The sequence below is a fragment of the Ambystoma mexicanum genome, chromosome 1q (genome assembly GCF_040938575.1).
Source record: "Ambystoma mexicanum isolate Mex_15411 chromosome 1q, UKY_AmexF1_1, whole genome shotgun sequence".
NCBI classification, from domain to species: domain Eukaryota; kingdom Metazoa; phylum Chordata; class Amphibia; order Caudata; family Ambystomatidae; genus Ambystoma; species Ambystoma mexicanum.
The window spans coordinates 1390175964-1390193346 of NC_090922.1; the positions used below are offsets into that span (position 1 = coordinate 1390175964).

At 45.9% G+C, this 17383-nt stretch overlaps 1 protein-coding gene across 1 annotated transcript in view; it reads right to left on the reverse strand.

Annotated features, from left to right (window-relative positions):
* Nucleotides 1-2401: 2401 nt before the first annotated feature.
* Nucleotides 2402-17383, reverse strand: part of LOC138547986 (cytochrome P450 4B1-like) — a 196804-nt gene continuing 181822 nt past the window's right edge. Inside the window, exons 11-12 of the mRNA XM_069642248.1 lie at nucleotides 6245-6327; nucleotides 2402-2816 (exon numbers count right to left, since the gene is read on the reverse strand). Coding sequence (XP_069498349.1) covers nucleotides 2648-2816; nucleotides 6245-6327 — 252 coding nt within the window. The 3' untranslated portion in view covers nucleotides 2402-2647. The remainder of the gene's footprint in view (nucleotides 2817-6244; nucleotides 6328-17383) is intronic.

Sequence of the window (17383 nt, forward strand, 5' to 3'; positions counted from 1 at the left end):
CTGAATAGTCTTCAAATAAACAGGTGGCAGGTTCTGTGCTTTCGTGGGTCAATGCATGTATCTGCATCGGGTCTAAATGTAGGTCTTTTCCCTGTCAATCAGAGGAACACTGGGATTATTTTGCATCTGGGATGCATTCTCCTCTAAACCAGCAAAAGGAGGAGGGGGTGATGTTGCATTTAGGTGTGTGACAACAGGGTCCCATTTGGGATGCAATCGATATTCTGTCATTGTTAATTTTGCAACGCCTTTATCTGCATCGCAAAGATCCAAACCCTGCGCAGCACGCAGCTTACCATTCCAGAAAACAATACACGGAATTCAAATAATAAGCTTTTCAAAGCTGTGTGGTACCATCCCAAATTGATGACCCATTGTAAGTAAAACTAGTTCAGATAAACAGCAGGTTTAGTGCAGGTAAGTAGAAGCTGCATGACTGTCTAAGGATGCTAGAAAGCAGATGATTGTTGCACAGGTTCTCCTGAACTGTGCTGAAGTAGGAGAATTCAGAGATGTTACATCGTCCCTTATTAAGTGTCCTGGCTTTTAACCTTGCATCCAGCCCTACGGATAAGGGGTGCACCTGCCACTTTTACTCCCTAAAAGTAGGTAGTGATTAAAACTATTGCCAACAACTCTAGGAAATGGACACATAGGACCCAGTCCGCCTGCTTTCATCCACACACTTTCTTTAAACCAGTGGTATACGTAGTGTCAAAGGGAAAACACAATGCTTTTATTAATGCTAGATGTGAAGGAGTAAAAAGGCATCTTTTAATGTGCATGAATAACTTGGTTCAAAGAAAGATTACAAAACGTTTCTGTTTTACGGTTAAAACTTAATTTTACTCGCTTATGAAATGCACCCATTAGGAATGGGAATGACTTTTTGACTCCCTAAAAAATCATTTTACTCTCAACTTTAAAAAACAGGGAGTAAAATACTCCCACTTAAAAATCTTATCTGGAACCCTGGGGAGCGGTGTCGAGCAGTTGGGCCACCAGAGGTGGTTTGATGGTGAGGATGCACGTTTCTGCTGGATCAGTTACGATATGATATGGCATTTTAAATTGCCTATACACAAGTGTTTCAAGTCGCGATGAGGCAAGGGAGGGGGAAAAAGATGGAGGACAGAGACAACATTCTTACTAGGCTAAGAGACATTCAGATCATGCAAGTGCAAGTGAGGGGGAAGGGGTAAAGTGCCAGGGAAAAGGGGAGGGGGCAGTGCTGTACATGGGATCAAGACAATAACAAGAAGTGCGTCAGCAGGTGGCTTGTACAAGGGTAAGTGCAGACAGCAGGTGTCCAAAAGTGCAGGTTGGGGGATTGCAAGGTTACAGATACAGACCCAAGTGCAAAGGTTGCCGGGAGGCAGTGTTGGAGTGCATCTGGGCAGGCAGGGACCTGGGCCCGAAATCAAAGGGTAGGCAGGTGACCAGTGCAGTATCAGACAGGAAACCAGCAGGGGAGAGGAAGAGAGAAGGCAGAAGCAAAGAGGAAGGTCTTGAGATGCTTCCGAAACCAGAACTGGAAGGGTGGCTGTTAAAAAGGGAGGCCCCAGCCGAAGAAAGATCTACCACCAACTTGTTGCTTGGAGAAGCGACTGACCCTGAGGGAGCTGGGGGTGGGGGAGTGAAGAGCTCAAGTAGGAAGGTATTTATGAAGAGAGAGTTGGATGTATTGTGGACCCAGGCCCCACAAGGCCTTGTGGACAATGCAGAGGGTCTTGAACTTAATCCTTGCAGCCACTGGAAGACAATGCAGAGATTTCAGTGCTGGAGGGGTGCGATCCCTGGGCTTGAGGCCAAGAACAAGTCTTGCAGTTGTATTCTGGATGAGTTTCAGAGGGCAGAGAGTAGAAGCAGGCAGATTTAGAAAGAGGATTTTGCAGTAGTGCAGCTTAGAGAGAACCAGAGCTCTAGAGGCAGTGAGATTCTGCCGGAAGGAGAGGAAAGGAAGAATACCTCTGAGGAGGTGCAGTTGGTAGTTTGACTTCTTAGAGAGGTCAGAGATGTGAGGAGAAAAGGGGAGTGTGGAGTCGATGATGAACCTGAGGTTCTTAGCCTCACAGGTGGGAGCAGGAGGAGGGCCGAGGGAGGCCGGTCAGAGTGACAGGAAAGGAAGAAGCAGGTGTGCCAATGAGGAGAATCTCCATTTTACTGGAATTGAAGCAGGGGTCGTTGGCGGCACACCACTCTTGGATAGCAGACAGACAGTCAGAGATGAGAGAAGGAGAAGAGGTGGCAGAGAAGAGCCTGAAAACGAGCGGAGTGTCATCTGCGTTGCACTGAAAGCTGGAGCAGAGCGGCAATGCAGTGGCCGAGAGGTGCCAGTTATTGATTAGACAGCCAGGGAGATAGGTTAGACCCCTTATAATGCAGCTCAATTGTACGTATGAATGCACATGTATGGGATTTAAAACTTTTATTGATGTTGAAGGGATTGAAGGACACAGCATCCCTTGGCGGACCAGAACCTGTGACCTACTGGCCTGCGAGTGGACACTTTCGTTGGGTTATAAGCATTCAACATTACGCGAAGGTGTTTTACATATTTTGAAAGATCCTTTATTTCTCATTTGTGATTTTGTAAAACAAACTATTACACTAAGTTCTCAGAATATCATGTTACATCCATGTCCAATCAGCATATTTTCTCCAGCTTAACGTGTATTCCATTCATGGACCGCAAGATAAGTTGAGGCACCTTGATCGGTGGTTTTGCTGCATCTGGTGAAAGCTTGAAACGGAGTAGTGTCAAAGCCACAGCGACTTTCATCTCATTCATGGCAAAGGTCTGTCCAATGCAGTTTCTAAGGAAATAGAATGAAAGGTGCAATTTGGTTAATATAGTGATAGAAAAGGCTTCTTAGGGTCCAGAGCACAAAGTGAAGAATCATCTGAGCCCTCTTACACAAACTGTGCACCAGAGCAAGTGCACATTAATTTGCTCACTGAAGCACTTGGGTAAAAATTGTTTGAGTGTAAATACTTATTGTTGTAATATTTTTTTAACCTGGGCAATGCTTGTCTGTTACTGCAATACCTTGCAATATTGTACTTGCATGATGCAAACTTTATGCAATGAAGCCCCTGTAGTGTTAGTGTACAGCAAACACAATGCTGTCCAAAATCAGCACCTGTCACATAGAAGGAAAGAGGTGGAGAGAGTTAGCATTGGATTAGATTTGGGCTGATAAAAAGTTTGAGAAGAAGGAAGCATGGAAACAGTGTATACCTGGACTCTCGTTATGTTAAGAAATACACCTCATACACCTCCCATGATGCCTCACAACTGATCATGCTGGCTATCACTGATGGGATCTGTAGACCAAAATATCTGGAGTTCCAAAGGTTGAGATTACTGGTGTAGACTTTGGAACTTGTTCCAAAGAAAAATATCAGGGCAAACTGGACAGTAAAAGTGCTTAGGTTTTTAATCGAGATTAGGATCAATTTAGCTATTGAGATAGCTGCAGACCAGTGAAAAGTAGAGATTTAGCCCCTGAACCTTGTACAAAGTCTAAACACTTTCTTGGTATTGTGCTCATCCTACAAATAATTTTCCATATATATACATTTTTAGTCTTAAACATAGACAAATGATCTCAATGTCCAATTTAATGGTTACTAAATTCTTCTTGCCGACATGTATTTTGACCTTTGGTCGTCTTCAAGGCATTATATTGTAGATTTACGATTGCTCATCAAGCTTGTATTCCTCTTATAATGTCCTTACGTTGGACCCTCAAATTTCCTGTATTCAATATAGAAAGTCAATCCTTCTGTGGTTGTTAGATCTGTTCTTTAGATATACGTCAGATTTCTAATATACTGTAGATTGCCAGGAGGAACGCTGCTGACCCGAACAGGACTAAGCTCTATCGCGTGAATTGAAAATGACACAGATGTTGATGACAATCAATTAGAAATCTGACGTATAGCTAAAGAAACACGTGTCGGCAAGATTTAAGTATGTATTAACCATTAAATGCGACATGGAGATAATTTGTCTATTTTAAAGACAAAACATTAATATATGTGATGAATTATTTGTAGGATGAGTGCAATACCAGGAAAGTCTTTAGACTTTTTCCTTGTTCCAAAGATGCAAATGTGAAGAAAATCCAAGAAAAACATGTGGGCACGGATTCCCTCTACATCTGCTACTTCACTTTGGGTGCCTGACATAGTTTGAGCATTAGTGGTGGACATTTGTATGCCCCAGGGTTACTGAATTGAGATTCCCACTTATTTTGTTGCTTTTTTCATCAGGAGCAACTAGGCATAACATGTGATGACAATGGCACAGTGGTGGCCCCCATATTTGCAAACGCAGCCACCATTTCCTGATCTGTTACTATGGGCACAGTGGTGGGGTCACCCGGGATCACCACATGCTTCCAATGAAGTGCATAGAAGCATAGACAGATGTTGGGTTCCATGCGCTTTCTCCACACACATGTGGTGCTTCGCAAGATAAATGTGCATGGATGGATTCTGAAGAGCTCAACCGAGCGGTTGTGCTTTCAATCACACATTTCTCCTGGATCCGACACTAAGAGCAAAGATACATTTTTGCTGTGGCAGCAGCAATTATGCTGATCAATAACACAGGTGGAAGGGACGAGAAGGAGAGGGTACAGCTCTTTCAAGGCAGGAGAGAGAATGCCCACAGCAAAATCATCTGAGGAAAGGACACCAACTGACCTACATAGTGCAAGGAGCAGGTCATACTGGGCGAGGATGGAAGCATGTCAACAGATAAGAGTCGTGTTTTTTGTTGCTTGTGTTTATTTATTTATTGTTCACTTGTTAGGGAATTGTACAGCAAGTACATACTGTTTCAAAGTGCCCACAGGGAAAAGAGAGGGAACAGGGGAGTGATATATTGAATACACAACTTAGGAGGGGAAAGGAAGAAAAAAATAAGCAAGGATGAACCTACTATGCCTTCTGAGTAATTCAGAACTTGCAAGTGCAGCAAGGAAGACGGCAGAGGGAGTAGGAGTGTCCGCACTCGTGAGTGAACAACAGATGAAGTGCATGGTGTGGTAGGTGCTACACGGTTTGGAGCTGTGTTGGGTGCAAGTGCGAGCCTCCAAGGCGAAGAGAGTGCCAAGGAACGTACTGAGAGTAGACAAAAGCTGGGTGATTGGGTGTGGTAGATCAGGGGCCCCGAGAATACATAAGGGCCCAGGACACCAATGACAGCAACTGTGAGATTAGCAGATGAGAGAAAGTGGGAAGTAGGAGGTAAAGAGGAAAGTCTTGAGGAGGTTCCGGAATTTAACGAAATCCTGCTCAAGGCGCAGAGGGAGCAGGAGGCTGTTCCATAGTAGAGAGCCAGCTTAAGAAAGCGATCAACCTCATGCCCTCTGTTTAGCAAAGCGCTTTACACACAAAGAGTTGGTGCCAGAGGAACGTAGAGGTTTGGAGGGAGAGTATTTAGTCAGATGAAGTTGAAGATAGTGAGGTCCCTGGGCCCAGACAGTCTTGTGCATGATGTAGAGGGATTTGAATTTAATATGTGCAGCAATTGGGAGCCTATGAAGACTTATTATGGCAGGAGAGATGCAGCTCCTTGGCTTAAGGCCAAGCATAAGTCTTGCTGCCCTATTCGCGATTAGCTGGAGAGGTCGCACAGTGGAGGAAGCTAGATTGAGGAGTTGCAATAGTCAAGCCTACATTGAGGTAAGATTGAGCCTCCGAGGGAAACTGAGGAAAGGGAGAATTCCTTTGAGAAGGAATAGCTGAAAGTGGGACTTCTTGGCAATGTCCTGAGTGTGTGGGAGGAAGGAGAGAGATGAGTCAAAGATGACTCTAAGGTTTCTGGCTTCAGGAGAAGGAACACAGGGAGAGCCCATGGAGGAAGGCCAGAGTGAAGGGAAGAAAGAGGGTGCAGGGAACCGGATGGGAAGGATCTCAGTTTTACAGGCTTTGAGGCAGAGATTGTTGGAGGTGCACCAAGACTGAATGGAAGATAGGCAGTCAGAATGATGGAGGGTGCAAGGAGGTCAGCAGGAAGTGTAAGAAAGAGTTGAATGTCATCTGCATATTACTTGGAGTTTGGGGAAAAGGAGGGAGATGAGGCGTGCCAGCAGAGAAAGGTAGATGTTAAAGAGCCAAGGGGAGAAGGAGAGAACCTTGGGGGACAAGACAGGTGGAGAAGGAAGTTGGAGCGGAGAAGGTGATGATACTCTTTTGTTTAATGCATAAAGAATACTGTAGCAAGACTTACCTTGCTCCTGCTGCAAATGGTATGAATGCATGGGAATGCCTGTTGGATGAATTCTCAGGCGAAAACCTCAATGGATCAAACACCTGCAATATATAAATCCCATTCAGTACCTAGGAAATGTATAGGGCCTGCTGTTTTTACATGAAAGCTAGATATAGACTTATAAATTCTTCCGACACACAAATCACAGGTGTTTCCAAAGATCAATGCTGCGCTGGAATATTTCGCAGCTAGGTAAGGAACAGCAAACCTCCTGGGCCAGATTCACAAAGTTTTGCACTTGGCCAAATAAGGAGATGCCCCAGGCATCTGAGATGCGCACATGCTATCTTATACGTGATCCACAAACCAAGCCCTAAAATGAAACAGGTCTGGTGATGTGTGCAGCATCTTTTAAGATTTGCTCCAGTTTTAGACTTTTTATATCAGGTATAAAGTATTAGGAGCAAAACTAAGGTTCTCATGGGCCACTGCAGACTCGCTATAGAGAATCATCCATATGTGCCTGCTAATCTACACTGCTGCGCTGTACACTTGTGTAGTGACTTTGATACTGCCGATAACATGCTTTTGAGGAAGAAGTATTATTAATTAAATTTCACTTCATCAGGTAAAACTGGTAAAGGGAGCTACCCATGCAAAAAAAACCTATGTAAATACTAATTAGATGTAAGCTGCTTAGCCCACAGTATGACATGTTAATCTGAGTGTCTATACAATATACCATTTAATAAAAACTCTTCCAGCAGTACCAATGTGCTTGCCTTCATTGTGTTCACAGGAGCACTGCAACAATGCACTGGTCATAAACCTCAGGCACTAATGAGATGTTTTGATCTATGTATTGTGAATGAGCAATAATGTGCACAAAACTAGTATATAATGGTTCTATGTTCAGATACAAAAACACGTTTACCACATTTTTATTATGCATGGCCGGCACCTGTTTCGCTGCTAAAACAAGCTTCAAGGCTACATGGGACATTCTGATTATATGTAATTTTAGTCTAAATCAAACACACTTCTATTGGCATTCCATATATGCATATATATCCATAACAAATACTAACACCTACCGAGAACATGCCAGATCTATTTGATTTGCCAATGCTTCTTCACAGTGCCCAATGAAATTAGTGCCCAAACATGTTTTTCTTCTCCGATGCTAATGTAAAAGATCTGACTAGCTCCTAGATATCGCGACTTGACCTTGTAGCATGCTGATTTGTTCCTAGGGGTCAACCAGGACCCTGTCTTCACACTCTTCCCAGGTACTATTCTCATCCACTGTATACTTGCTACCTGCTGCTGCTTGCTCCTCACGGCTTCCAATCCTCCCTTTGCACTTGGTCCCCACTAATGCATGTCTCCTACGGCTTGCACTCCTCCTCTTCTACTTTCTACCCACTGATGCATGCTCCATATGGATTCCACTCCTCGCTGTGCTACACCACTCTCCTCCAGCACCAGCGGCTGACCACTGCCTGAGACCCCCAACCCACTCAAGGGTGCCTCACAAGTACCTTACCCGAAAGGCACCACTACCAAGACATCACCCAGCAGACATTCCTAATGACACATCACAATTGCCACATTGGATGGAGGTTCCAAGTTACCCACAGCCTCCCACTATCCTCCTTACACTCACATTGCCAGACTCTATGCTCAAATACACTATACACATAGCAACAAAGCAACTCACAAACAGCAATTTTATAAAGATATATTTGTTTATTTTAGATATATAAGGTGCCATCTTTGAATCACGGTTACTTTGAGGTGCTAGGATAACCCTCGAAACAGACATTTAACACAATGCTACACCTCTACAATCAATTTACAAAACAAAGTTCTGTCATTCAAATGCATCCTAACACCACAGGCATGCAGGGCTCCCCTGTAGACACAAATGCCTCCATGCTCTCACCACATGACACTTAGAAACAGTCCTGCGATGATTGAAAAGACGAAAAGGTGGATGGGAGGATGCAAAGAGTGATGGATGGCAATATGGGAAAAAGTGATGATGGAAAGAGTGATGGATGGAAATATGGGAAAACTGAAAGAGTGATGGGTGGAAAAAAAGAGCGATGGATTGTAAGATGGGTTGCTATGAATGGATGGAAAGATGGGGAGTTATGAATGGATGGATAGAAAGAGCAATGAATGAAAAGATGGACAGGGTGATGGATATAAAGCATGATGATGGAACAATGAGATATATGGATGGAAAATGTGATGCATGGAAAGAGTCATGTATAGAATGATGGGAAGATCGATGGATGTTTGGACATACTAATTGACTGAAAGATTGAAAGAGGGATGGATGATGCAAAGAAAGGTTGGAGAAGTGATGGATATATATGGAAAGAAAGATTGGAAAGGTCATGGAGAGATGGATGCTGTATGGATGATAAATGCCACCTTATCTTGGCTTAAGTCCACACTGGAGCTAATGCCTAGTGCAGCAAGATATCAGAGGCCTGCACTGTGCCGAGGTAGGCCTGGTGAGGATCTTGGCTATATTCTGATTTGTTACCGAGGTACTCGGTTGGGGTGTTCCGCTACCATGGACCTTTAGGTTGCCTGGTTTCTTTCAGTCCAGTTTCTTTGGATCCCTCTAAGAGGAAATGGCTCAAATGATTTGATGTTTCAAGGTCAGAAACCGGCAAAGAAGCAGTTTGGGCCAAAATAGCACATTATGATACAGACGGTAGTTCATGGTTGAGACCCTTCAGGTGCAATCATGCTCCAGCTGCCAATACTGGGATGGGAACACGGTGGTTGTAGTTCTACAGCACATTTCGGCCATGAGGTGCCAAACACTCAGCCTCTAAGCTCTGCTCATGTTATGAGGTAATTCTGTCAGGGGATCTCATTATGTGGGGCTTTATTGCTGCAGTAATTCCCTGGAGTCTTTGTGAATGTGCAGCACTGGAGCTAATGAGAAGCCCATAGAGCAATTATTGCCATTTTAATAACCCATGTCAATTGTGGCTGCCCCAATATGTGCCAGTATCCCCACATAATAATTACACACTATGTTTTATTTGTCACTAAAGTCGGATATGCTAAAGCCAGGTCTGCCATTGACATTGTAAGTCAACAGGTCAATACTGGCTGCACCAACATGTCCATGATGAATGAACCAATATATGTAAGAAATTCCCCTCACTGCCATCACCTCTTAATCATGCACCCGCCTGTCTACAAATGCTTTCTTTAATTCATTCACTCATTTTCATTCACTCATAAATTCACCTGCTTCACTCTTCCTTTAGGTTCTTTTTTTTATTATTGCCTACCTGCTCCTTGTCTCAGCTCCAGATGTCACACTGCTGCTGTACAATAAGCCCAACCCAGGCACCATTTAGGCAGGAAACAGGAATCACGGGAAGGTGTCAATTAAACACCTCTCTGTGTCCTTGTTACTGGCATGCCCGTGAAGCAGAAGTAACTCAACATTTGAGGCCCTCCTAATGCAAGTGGATACACAAGAGCATGGCACATGTGTTATGCCCATGCAAGGGTGGGAAAGTGAAACACCCCTGCCCTTGCATGCAGGGTCGGACTGGGGCATAAAATACCATAGACACCAACAACACAGTGGCCTAGAGTCGCAAATAACAGTTGTCCCCAAGAGGAAGTGTTTTGGTAAAATGTATTGCAAATTGTGCATTTTAAAGAATACTTGTCCAGAAAATTTGGTCAAACCTGCACACTGTACTAGCTCATCAAACTGGCCCACTTAGGTAACAAATACCCCACTTTGGCCAAAACGGGCCTAATTTGAGTAACAAAACGGGCCCAAAATACGATGTTGGACCCGCACTTCGGGCATTGCCCTATTCCATGATGTGCTAGTCCAAGCCTGCTGGTATGTCTCATTGGGGGAATTAGGGAAACTGATCGAAAAAAAAATCATTTGAATGGTACATTTGACCGATTTCGATCAGAGCCATTCGATCGATTTTTCAAAATACTGAACACGGAGCAGGGGTTATAGGGGTGCTCCTCACTCCCCATGTTTGGTATTTTGGGCCTTCGGGGGTTGCGCCGCGTCCCCCACTTCCTCAAAACGGGAGAAGGGGGACCAAAAAAGAATAAAAAAGAAAAAGGGACTCTGCAGCATCGGATCCGACCCGGGTTAGAGGGACGGATCGAATGCCACAGGGGTGCAGGGAATGTAGAGATGATCAAACAGGTAAGTAGGGAAGGGGGGTTCATATTTATTGGGTTTGTTTGTTCGTCTGATAATTGTTCTAATGCAAGCAGATTTATTGCGGGCAGTTCTCGGCAAACGATTATCAGTCGAACAAACAACCCCAATCCTCATTGGACATGTGCAATTCCGGATTCTCCATGCAAGGGAAACCTTAATTATCAAACAGAGCCGGGCTAGGGTCCCTTCCTCAGTTTCATGCTGCACTTGAAGGAGACTTCAGTTTTCAGTGGGTCAGCTTTGGCTCGTCCATAACGGGTGGTGGGTCAGCAGCCCATTGCCCATTATCAACGAATCACCACTGAGCGCCAAGAAGTCTTGCAGCTTTTCAATAGCAAGACGTCTGCCCTTCGTTCTCAGGATCGTACTGTATATCTCACATCAACAAGGCTCCCACATCAATGGAAGATTGAGATGAGGGCTAGGCTGCAGCATCCATTCCAACATATTGGTGGCCTCTCAATGAATGGTAGTTGCCATATTAAACCTAAATGGTCTCCTTCCCAAGTAAACGTTCAGGATGTCCATTCACTCTAAGCATCACAGTCAAACTAACCAGACTGGAATGCTCTGGCCACATATTGCATCTGCGTATCCCACAACAGAAGCTGTAGGGATAATATCTGACTGCTTTATGAAATAAGGCAAAAGTTTTTTCTCCAAACATGGGGGCTTCACACAGTCAGCCAGTTAAGGGGACTTGCATGAGAATTCTTGCAAACACAGGTATACACCCCTAACCTAAAAAAACATTGGGTTTTTATGGATGTACACCAGGATGTGTGTTCCCTTAGCGCTCTGGGACCAAAATTGTACAGAGAAAAGTTATGACCCATACAGGACAGAATGAAACAACTACAGGGATACTGCAACACACTCACATTGCACCCACATAATTCTGTTGATATCTGGTAGGGCAAGAGAAATCACCTAGATTTTGGCTTTAAGCAATATGACTACTTAACTACTGACTTGGTGACCAAGGTTTTCCTTTTAAAGATGTCTTAGCAGTTCCTAATATAGTTTTAGCATGATTAATATATGTTTCGAATTTAAAATATTGTAAAAAATGCAAATTCGTTATTTGTTTGTAGATTCGGAAAGCATTTCATTCACAGTTTGCATGGTACTGTTAGTATTCTTTGCATTTTGTAAGGATTTTCACAACCTCAAACTCAGATTTTACTTATTTGTATTTATTGTTGCTTATTTATATACAGGGAGGAACCATGTTCTTTTGAACACAAAAGAACCTACAATAGATTATAAGGGAGTACTTTCTTACACGTAACTCCATTTCTCCAGCGTTGGTATCTTTCATGGATACACATGCTGTCAATATTTCCCGTCGTCAGGCTGGGAAACCTCAGTAACTTTAATATAGTGGTTTTACTATGGAAAAACTTCGAGACCTTCAGTGTCCTATCAATATCTTTAATGGTGCTTTAGGCAGCACCAATGTGATATCCAGTATACAGCCCCCGCGTTTTCCCTTCAGCTTCAAGTAGGCTACCTTAAGAGTATGTTTGCCTGAAGGGGGAGGCCAAAGGGAGCATGTGAATCTATAAAAGATACCAACGCTGGAGAAATGGAGTTACAGGTAAGAAACGACTCCCTTCTCCAGAATTGGATCTTTCATGGATTTGCATGCTGTGAATAGACTACATAGCAGTAAAAAGACCTAGCAGTGCATACCGGGCGAACATGACTTATACGAGAGGCAATATAAACCATAACCACAGAAAGATAATACTTTCAGTCAACCAGCAATGAACACATGAGACAAATTCAAACCCCGGAAGCTGCGGGGCTTACCTTACTGGAACGGTTGCTGAAGCACAGCACACCCAACTTGCATGTCCTCAGCATGTCGTTGATTCAAGCAGTAGTGTCTGGTGAACGTGTGCGGTACTGGCCACGTCGATGCCTGGCAAATATCACTGAGTGGTATGCCCGCCCAAAGGGCCGCCGAGGACGCTGTGGATCTCATAGAATGAGCCCTGGGAGTCGACTGTAAAGACTTGTTTGATTTCTCGTGGCAGAATTATATCATTGATGACACCCATCTTGAAATGCCTTGCTTAGAAATTGGCTTCCCCTTGTTGGAGGGGCCTAAAGCCACAAAGAGTTGCTTAGATGTCCTGAATAACTTTTTTTGGTACAGATAGAGCTTCAAAGCCCTCTTGACATCCAAGGAATGCAAAGCTTTGTCCACTGGAGTGGAAGCTTTAGGGAAAAACGTTGGCAAAACTATTGTAGCATTTTCGTGAAAGTTTGATGGAAATCTTAGGAATAAAATGGTGATTTGTAGAAAGTAGAACCTTGTCCTTCATGAAACGCAGGCATGGAGGGTCAATGACCAAAGCCTGCAGTTCCAAAACCCGCCTGGAAGATGTAATAGCCACCAGAAAAACGACCTGAGAAATTTGATGGCAGCCGTGGACATAGGCTGAAACGATGGTTTCATGAGGGCCGCAAGCACCAAGTTGATACTCCAGACCGGAGAAGAAATATTTTTCTAGGTAAAAGTATTTTTCTAGGTAAAAGTCCTAAAAAGTCCCTTGAGGAAATGTTTTATCAATCGGTCACTGAACAGAGGCATAGAGTTGCGCTGCCGCGTGAACCTAGAAATGGCTGCCAAGTGGACCTTGATGGATGACAATGCCACACCCTCCCTAGCCAACATGAGAAGTTAAGGAAGGAGCTGTGGAGGCGAAACCCGTAACGGTTGCAAGCCCGGCTGCTGAGAACACCAGGCACAGAATGTTTTCCACTTACCGGCGTAAGACGCATTGGTAGACAGCCCCCTTGCTGCAGCCAAGATGCAGCAATATTTCAGAGGAATCCTCAGACTTCCGAATTTGGAGTGGCCAGGAGCCATGCAGCAAGGTGGAGTGAGCCCGGGTTGTGATGCCACAACATCCCTTGGTTCTGTGAAAGAAGATCTGGTTCTAAACCCAGGTGAAGAGGGTTGTCCATCACTAGGTGGAGAAGTTCTGAAAACCAGGTCTGTCTGGGCCAGAACGGTCCACCAGGATGATCCTGCATGGAACTTTACGAATCATCTGAATCGTCTTCCTGATCCGTGGAAACGGAGGGAAGGCATAGGCGAACAGGTCCGTCCATGGGAACGAGAACGCGTCCCCCTCTTGAGTCCAGATGAGACACTCTGCTGGCAAAGAGATGGCATTGTTTGTTTTCTGGGCTGGTGAACAAGTCCAGAGGAGGAGTCCCCCACTTTCCGAAAATCCTTGCCACCTTTTCGTCCTTCAGCCACCATTTGTGCATCTGTGCGGACTCCCTGCTGACAACATCTGCTTTAATGTTTTGAATCCATGGCAGGTAGAATGCCAGGAGCTGAACCCTGTGTGCTAATGCTCAATGCCAGATGGTCCGAGTCTCCTGGGACAGGGGCCGCAAATGTGTGCCCCCCTGTTTGCGTAGTTGCAGAGTTGTCATAGAGAATCTGAACCCCTGAGTCCTGAATGAGAGGGAAGAAAAGACTTCAGTGCCCAGTGAACCGCCCTCAATTCCAGAATGTTGATGCAATGAGACCTCCTTGGGGTGACCACAGGACTTTCACTTGAAACTGGTTCAGGTGAGCACCCCAACCCACCTGGGAGGCATCAGTGATGATCGTATACCAAAAATCTGGTTCCATCAGGGTCATGCCCTTTATGAAGTTGCCGGAGTGAGTCCACCACAGCAGGGCATTTGCCAGAGACCGGGAGATGATCACTCTGTTGGAACAGGAGCCCGAGATCTGTGACCACTGTGAAGCAAGAAACTCCTCATGAAAAAACGACAATTTAGGATTAGTTGGATGCAGGATGGCATGGTGCCAAGAAGAAACATGTACACGCGGATCGTGACTGAGGTTCCTGGTACAAACAAGCCCGCTAGTGACAGCAGCTTCTCCATCCTTTCTTTGGCCGGCTTGACTTGATTGAGCGCCGTTTGGAAATGAGCCCCCAGAAAAACCAACTCACTGGAGGGCGTCAGACAGGATTTACCAAAGTTGACTGAAAACCCAGACCCTGTAAAAGGAGCATTGCTGCGCCGAAGGATTCTGACATTCGCCGACAAGTTGCCCCGCTGACCAACCAGTCGTCCAGGTACGGATACACATGGTGTCCTGAACTTTTGGCGTTTTACATTTTTGTTGAGCGGCCACAGGTCCAGAATGGGGTGCCATTTTCCGTTCGGCTTTTTGATGACAAAAAAAACAAGAGTATGTTCCTCTTCTTCATTCCGATACTGGAACCTTCTCGATAGCCCCCTTTTGCAGCATCAGATGCACCTCCTGAAGTAAGTCCTGCAGGTGTGGCTGAGCTCTTTTTACCTGTGGAATAGGGAGTGGCAGCTGCCTGAACTCCAATGAGTGGCCGTATTGTACTGCATCAAGCACCCATCTGTCTGTTGTGACCAAACTCCACTTGTCGACATGGTGCGCCACCCTCCCTCCTAGTCGACTGCCTTTGAGGCAGTCATCATTGAGGCTTGGACTGACGCCTCTTTGAGACGAGGAGGACCCCCTCTTTCTCTGTCCTTGATACTCGTTGACCCGCTGCGCGGACTGGAAGGACCATCAGAAGCCCTGGGAGAAAAAGGTAGATCTTCATTACCCCTTATCACGGGAGGCTGCAAACCTGGCATTCCCTGAGACCCCGAAAAATAAGCGAAACGGGCGAAAAGACTGTCTGCCCTGCAGGGTGGTCAAAGTCCTTGTCATATTGAAGTCCTCCATGTTTTTGAGCGTGTCGTCAATCTCCTCATCAAAAAGATGTTCCACTTCGCAAGGCATGTCCACCACCTTGTGCTGAACCTCTGCCAGCAAATCAGTACAGCGCAGCCAGGCCTTCTGCTGGAGCACCACTCCTTTATTAATCTGTTAAAACCCAGACTCTCCTTCCCCCTCACAAACCAAAAGCATTGCCTCCTTTGGTAGCTGCATCTAGCAGTCATACCGTGCCATTATAGCCAAGGAGTTGGGCACCTTGACCATAGTAGCACTTTTTTCCAAAAGCATCCATTTTACAGCCTTCATTTTCAGGGGGAGTAACACACTTCTGCTGGGAACAAGCCTTTCCACTTGAAGCAGCCAAAAAAAACGACTCCGGAGTGGACTGCAACGTCAGGTACTTTGGAGTTGACTGTGGTGCCTTGAACTTCTTCTCTAGTCGTCCCTTGACAGCAGGCTCGAAAAGCTGGTGTGCTGCCACAAGTGGGCCAATATGGGGCTTGAGAAGACTGCCTTTCGCCTCTTCCCCATATGGTCAAACAAAAAAAACTGTCTTTTCTCTCCTCCTCCGGGATGAGGCCGAACACGTTACAGGCCTTCCCCATCATTGCATGAAAGGCTCCAATATCATCCGGCGGAGATGGCTGGGCCAGGCTACTCAGAGCATCCAGATCGTATCAGTGTCCCAGGTATCCACCCGTCGGGGTGACGATGAGACCGTCGAGAGAGAGTCCTGCGGAACGCTCTCCGCCTTAGACTCCACTAGTTCTCCTTCTTCCTGAACCCTCCGGGGGACGGCAGTGGAGGTCGGACCGGGGAACACACCGATACCTCCTTCTGACAAGGAATGGTAGGCAAGTTTTCTACCAATGGAACCGCCGGCGCCTGAGGCACAGGGAGCTCGGCGGCCAACTGGCCCAGAAGCGATTGCAACATTGTCAGTACCTACATCGAGAGTACTGAGTGTGGATTTACCAGAGGATATTGAGGCAGGACAGCCCCCAGGCATGGATGGAAAAACAGCCTGCAGACCAAACACTGAAGGATCCAGAAATGGATGCCCTTACTCCTTCTGGTCTGAATCAAACTCATATGTCGAGGGTGACTCATGTTGGAGAATATCCATTGGGAGAATGGACGTGAACATTGCCCCTGACTGCCACGCATTATCTCTAGAAGACGGCGGATCCACATCGCCCACCAGCTGTGCTGTGGACTTCTGCACTTCCACCGTCGCCAGGGCAGTCGTCGAGGAAGCCATCACCCGCAAGAGCATTGACTGGATCGTTACCAGCCGGGTGTTTGGAGGGCTCATAACCCGAAGAAGAGTGATGCCTGTCCTTGGAAGATGACTTCTTGGTCGACAAGGAGGATGGAGGAGACCTTCTCCTTGCCCGATGTTGAGGCTTTGTGAGTTGGGTCCTCCGGGTTCTCTGGGCGTAAACCCGAGTCCTTCGGATTATCCACCCTTGATGCTGCACTACTCAGCACCTTCCTTGCCACAAAGCCTCAGCTACTTAACCCAAATCAGACGCCGGCCTGGCCTCCGTGTGCAGTTTCTTAGGCATTGGCTCAGCCGATCATGCCCTCTGGTACAATGGCAATCTCTTGGCCAAAGGTTTAAAGGAACTGCCCCTGCGGGAAGAGCCTACCTCTGAAGCCGGATAGGCCTCCTCATTCAGCCAGCAAACCAACCACTGATTACGATCCCTGAGAGTCTTGTGGGAGAACCCCCGACAGATGGTGCAGTTGCTGGCGGAGTGATTGGGGTAAAGGCAGTACAAGCAGTTTGCATGGCCATCCCCATCATACACGCTTTTGAGGCCACAAGTCGCACACGGCCTAATCAATGACTTCTTCGGACCCACAGATGACATGATGGGGCCTAGAAGAACCACACTGGAAACAGTGGCTGCTGCGTAGAAAGAAGAACACATTCTCTGGAGAGAGCACAAGGTGATCCCAACAGTTTGGAAGACGGTTGAAAACTGAAGGGAAGCCGTGGGTGGGGGTGGGGGTATATACTGGACGTACCATTGGTGCTTCCTAAAGCACCCATGAAGAAGTCGATAGGACACTCATGGTGTCGAAGTTTTGCCATAGGAAAACCACTATATTAAAGTTACAGCAGCTCCCCAGCCTGACGATGGGAAATATTCACAGCATGTAAATCTAT